The sequence below is a fragment of the Trifolium pratense genome, linkage group LG1 (assembly GCF_020283565.1).
Source record: "Trifolium pratense cultivar HEN17-A07 linkage group LG1, ARS_RC_1.1, whole genome shotgun sequence".
Classification (NCBI taxonomy): Eukaryota; Viridiplantae; Streptophyta; class Magnoliopsida; order Fabales; family Fabaceae; genus Trifolium; species Trifolium pratense.
The window spans coordinates 38519748-38525577 of NC_060059.1; the positions used below are offsets into that span (position 1 = coordinate 38519748).

Consider the following 5830-nt stretch of genomic DNA (forward strand, 5'->3'; position numbering starts at 1 on the left):
TATTCAAATTAAACAACTCCCCTACGTGTTTATATATCTCTTCCCTACACAGAAAAAGTATTCAATATTATATTTATATGTAGTCCATGTGCATTATTTCAATGCAAGCAATAATCATCAACATAATTTCATGTTGAAAAAAAGTTCACAAACACGTTCAAAATCTAATTATTGTGTTTCAAAGTAGTTGTGATTTTGACAATAAATATGTATGTTATATTCAAAGTAGTAGTGATTTTGAGCATAAATACGTATAAAATATTAGTATTCATTAAGTATTAACAACACCCTCCAAATTTTTCTATATCAGACAAAGATCACAAAAGACATATAGTACCACCACTGATTTGGCTCAATAGAAAATACAAGCTTCATTTTGAGGTCTAATCACATAATAAATCCATCTAATTAGTCAAATCATAACAACCCATCACTCTAATATTTAACCCCTCCAACCGGCAAAAAATAATTAAGATTTTTTTTATATAAATTAATTAAGAGTTTCTTGAAACACCATGACAATGAAATTAAAATAGAAAAAAGGTAAAAGCATACACATTCCAAATACTACTAATTTAAAGAACAAAAACAACATTGGTATTAATATAATCCTAAGGAAAAATGCACAGCTAATAATAGTATTTAATTAATTGATACCAAACAACCCCCTCAATATTATACATACACAAAATTCACAAAACATTAAAATGTGTACAAAATTCATAATTCTATTGATTTACCAAATTTGTTTCCCATATATTTCTAATGGAAGTTCCTAATTATGTAGCATTATACTAAAACCATTAGCAGGCCATGAGGATTGGTTTTTGACACTTGCTTCATTTACATGTAAACATCAACAATGTTATGACCAGCATTACTTACTTCAAATTAAGATTTGTGTAAAGCTAGTGCAAATAAAATTGCACAAGACCTCTTAAGGTTATGGTTTATTACACTGACATCCCTTTTTGTTAGTGAAATTACATCAACATCCTTTACTTTATATGTTGCTCTTTACCAAGTCAACCATCTTTGTTAAAGAAGGTATTGCACACTATGAAGCACTGACACAGACACAAATATGATATTGACACTGATATAGACTTCGACTCATGTCAACGTCAAATACTAACAAGTGTCGAACACCTGACACGGTTTCAATCTGAAGTGTCGGTGCTACATAGTTTGCACATACCCCTTTACTCTATCTTGAACTAAGTTTCCCTAAAAATAAGAAAGCAAGGATGATAAATGCGATTTCCTTAGCAAGAAGGGTGTTGGTGTAATAAACGTTAATCTTAGGCGAGTTTAGTGCAATTATCCCTAAATAAAAGACTAGTTTTGAGACCTTTTGCGCTTGCTCTTCAAGACAGTTGAAGATGAAGGATTGCTGTGCCAATTCCTCTTCCTTTGATTGATAAACCAGTTATTAATCTGCTTTAATTGCAAACCAGTTTCTTGCACCAACCTTGCTTTATCTTCCTCCTGAAAAGCACATAGTAAACTTTCGGTGATGCTAACACGTAGACTAAGGTGCGTTTGAGTAAACAACTTAATTAAGCATTTATTCAAGACGATCTTATCCTATATACTCTTAAATATAAGCCTTTTTTACAATTGAATATGAAATAAAGGGTAAACTTTACATAGAAGTTATAAGTTGTTTTTATAAACTATAAAAACTTATAAGGTAAAAAAATAGTGAGTTCCTATTCATCAACTTACCGTAGGATAAGGCCACTTGGAATGTGATTGCCACCATGCCTTAAGGACAGAGGTAGTGTCGCCAGGAAGTTTCCCAGCTCGTCTCTTGCGTAAAATTTCCTCTCTTATGTCCACAATTTTCTCCTTATAACCCTGCATGATAAAAAACAAAAGGAGATCAATCATATGGTAATAGTTATAAAAAGAAGGGTAAATGAAAATCCACTAACATCCCTTACATGTTTCAATTCATGCTTTAGCTCTTGTCTTACGCGCTCCATTAAAGATCTTTCATTTTCTGTTGGTACAAGAGGACCAAATCCCATGTTATCTGCACCGCCATCGAAACTACCATCAAATATATTTGCATCACTGTCTACTTGTTCATCTTCGTCTTCGGACATTGTTGCCCCCGTACCTTCTCCAGGTGAAACTCCTGTTCATCATGCAACATATGAGAAAAATTATCAGTTCATAGTCATACTTGTCAAATAGGCCTTCAAGCTTCACCAGACCTTTAAAATGGCCAAGTCGGACATTAAAATCAGCATATGACAAGTAATAGGTCAGACTCAGACCGGAAATTTTCAAAGTATGTTAGGCCTTACTAAGCTTGGTCTGGCCTATTTTGACCCCTATTTGTCGTCATCTTGAAAGATATTTCACTTTTGCAGTTTGATATTCGCGCACGATGTTAGCTAATTATATAGTTACGGAACAAAGAACATGATAAGCATATAAACAACAGGCCAAAGCACTATGAATCCTTTGATGCTTTCTTCAAACACAAGAAACTATTATCATTTTATCTGTTACAAGAGGACAAAGTTTTTTGCACCTGTTAGACTTTGTAAGGATTGCTCAATCTCCCAACAAGCCATGACTGCTTCCATTGCGTGGACGCGAACATGTTGTTGCAATTGTTCTTTGAAAGAGCACAGCAATAAAACATAGTGTGACTGCAACATCAAGAAGGAAATATCAAGATCAAAAAATATAGAGAAGAATTCCATATCACAATCAATATGCATAAAAAGCTATGATATTTAACAAAATAATTCACTGTTGCTTGAAGTTTCTTCAAAATATTTCTAAGAGTTAAGACACATTTTAGTCCCCAGATATTTAACAAACAACACTAATTTCATACTTTACCATTCTAAATCAAGATCACATCACTCACTTTTTTTTATAATAAAATCAACTAAGAGAAGGTTTGTGCAATTTCTCTGCCAAGTAAGGGTGAGTGTTTATTTAAAATTTAGAAAGGTATGTGTGCTATTTTCCCACAACATAAAGCTCATTGTAAAATAAATAAATAAATATTTTTTTGCTTAAATTTTAAATAATTAATAAATTGAACTGAAACATTGCATACCCTCCACTACTTTATTTTTCTCATAAATTCAAACCCAAAATAAGAAAATTCAAAAAGGACTTTCAAATCCAGGCCACAAAAGCAGCAAATTTTATTTTTCTCCAGCTCCTATATAAAATTTACTCCAATTCCATAAAAAGCCAAAAAAAAATGTCATCATAATTATAGTAATTATCTATTTACTATATAGAAGAAGATGCCAAGTTTTTGGTGCAAATAATTTTTTTACTTAAATTTTACTTATTTAAACTAATTTATTTATGATTTTTATCATTTTTGCTAAATGCATAACTTATTATTTTAAAATAACAACATCAAAATTTTGTAAGTTCTATTACTATTTCATTTTATTTTCAAAATGAAATTTAACAGGAAATTAGCAACATTAGTCAAAATTCTTCAGAAAAAAAAAAAAAGAAACAAAGGCCTCCGCGACTCTCTTTTAGACGAAATGACAAGTATAATTGAAACTCGCGTCTCACACAACCACACAACCGCAAGATTTCTCATTCAGAGTTTCAGACCCACCTTATAATACTGATATTTGTTAGTTGAGTTATGACTTATGAACAAAGTGTTTTTTTAGCTGTAATTATAATTATTCCAAAATCACAAAAAATAAACAAATAACCAATATTTTTGTAAATTTTTTTTTTTATGGAATTTTATGCTAATTTTAAGAAAAAGAAGAATGAGATAAATGTCAGAAATTAGAGGTTCAAAAACAAAAGAAAAAAAGAATATACCATGAAGTGGTCAAGTTCTTTGTCATCTACTCCGACGATGTTCTGTCCAAACGCCGAATACTTGGCAACCACATTCTGTGACTGTGCCAACTGAGCATCAATTCTCGGTAACTGATCCACCGGCGTTGCAATTCTCAAACACGCCACGTGTGCCGACAACAATTGTTCATACAACGGATGCGCCATAATCTCCGCCTTCCACCTCCCCATCTGCCAGTTCACTAACCCTCCTCCGCCATCTCCGACCACCGTCTCTCCCTTCCCGCCGATACCTTCACCTTTCATATCACCTAATTCGTCCCCGCCGCCGACGCCGACGGAGACGGAGACATCGTCGATGACTTCACCGTGATGACGGTGGAGAATTGACCGGGAAAGCCATTGACCGGAGTTTTGAACTGCGGCGGAGTCGGTAGCCGTTTGGAGATTAAGAAAATTGGAAGCACCGTTACCGTTAACGTTGTTGTCGTTGTTAACGTCGTTAGTGACGTCGTTATTGTTGTTGTCGGTGTAGTGGTTACGAAGAAGAGCGTTATTGAGCCAATTAGGTGTGGTTTGGAGTTGGTTAGGGTCGGAATCAGGTTTGGAGTTAGGGTCGGGTGAGTCTGGTAATATGGAACGGAACGTGTTGTTGTTGTTATTTGTTTGGTCTGTGAAATGGTGGATTGGTGGTAGTTCTTGTGAAAGATGTTGATTATGGTAAGCCATATATTATATATGATGATTAATACTTGATAATTATTGTAATTAGTAAGAAATAAACAAAGTTTATGTTTATGTGAGAGAGAACAAGGTAGTGTTTGGTTGAGATATGAAGAAAAGAGAGAAAGTGTGTTTGTGATGTTTTTATTGTGGGACTATGAAATGATGAAGATTAAATATTGTTGTGTGTGTGTTTTTTTATTTTTTTTTATTTTTTATTTTTGGGAGAGAGAGAGAGAGAGAGAGAGAGAGAGAGAGAGAGAGAGAGAGATTGAGAAGAAGACAAGACAAGACAATGGAAGATGAAGGAGAAGAAGGGGAGAGTAGAGTGTAGAGAAGTACAGAGAGAAGAAGGAAAGGGAGGGAAGAAGGGACGTTGTTGTGATCAGAAAATAAATCCTAAAGAAACTATGTGTCGTGTATAAAGTGGAGTGGATATAAGTAAAATTGAAAGGAAAAAATATATATTCATTTTTGTACTTTTCAAATTTAATTGTTTTTTGTACTTTTCAAATTTAATTATTTGTATATTAAATTCCTGTAATTTATTAGTTAATTGTTTGAAAAAGGTAGATTGTTGAAAGAAACCTCAATTTCATTCTAAGTTGGTTCAGTGGTGATTGTCGTTAGATTTTTTTTTGTAAACTAAAGGTCTCATCCGCGCGTAACTGCAAAGATTAATCCCCTTGAGATAACCGAGATCCATTTAAGGGGTTTATTTCTCTCAACAAGTGTTTCTGCATACGCACCAACCGGGGATCGAACCCAGGACCAAATGACTAAGAGACCTAAATATCTACTACATGTGCCACACTATATTGATGATTGACGTTAGATTTGATAGGAAGAATTACTGTTCGATCTCCTGCAACTACAATCAGGAGGATTTGAACCACTTGATGCCAAAATCGACCTCTAAAATCATATTAGACAGTTCAGACACCAATTAGTCGAATAATGGTGAAAAAAAAATAAAACCTAAGATGAGACACGCCATGAGATGATTTGTATTTGAGGGGTTGGTTGCTTTGAAAATATTATTATTATTTATTTTAATAACTGTTTAATGGAATGATAAACACTAAATTGGTCTGAGTAATAAAAATTTTGGACTTTTTAAGTATATGATTAGAGATTCGATTTATCGGTTGATAGATAAGAGAGAAAATTTAGTAAAAATAAGAGAATTCAATTTTCGTGCCTCGCAAATTTCTTTCTCTTGAATAAGAATTTTGTTGTCTATTTTAGTTGGTTCCACTCAATTTGACGGATTAGTACACCTTATTCACACTAAAAC

At 33.3% G+C, this 5830-nt stretch overlaps 1 protein-coding gene across 1 annotated transcript; it reads right to left on the reverse strand.

Annotated features, from left to right (window-relative positions):
- Positions 1–627: 627 nt before the first annotated feature.
- LOC123915527 (homeobox protein knotted-1-like 3) lies at positions 628–4967 on the reverse strand. Its single transcript, XM_045966685.1, has 5 exons — positions 3832–4967; positions 2546–2666; positions 1947–2143; positions 1729–1860; positions 628–1488 (listed from the first exon to the last, which is right to left on the reverse strand). The coding sequence occupies exons 1-5, from the start codon at positions 4537–4539 to the stop codon at positions 1339–1341; spliced, it is 1308 nt and encodes a 435-aa protein (XP_045822641.1). The 5' UTR covers positions 4540–4967; the 3' UTR covers positions 628–1338.
- Positions 4968–5830: the final 863 nt, after the last annotated feature.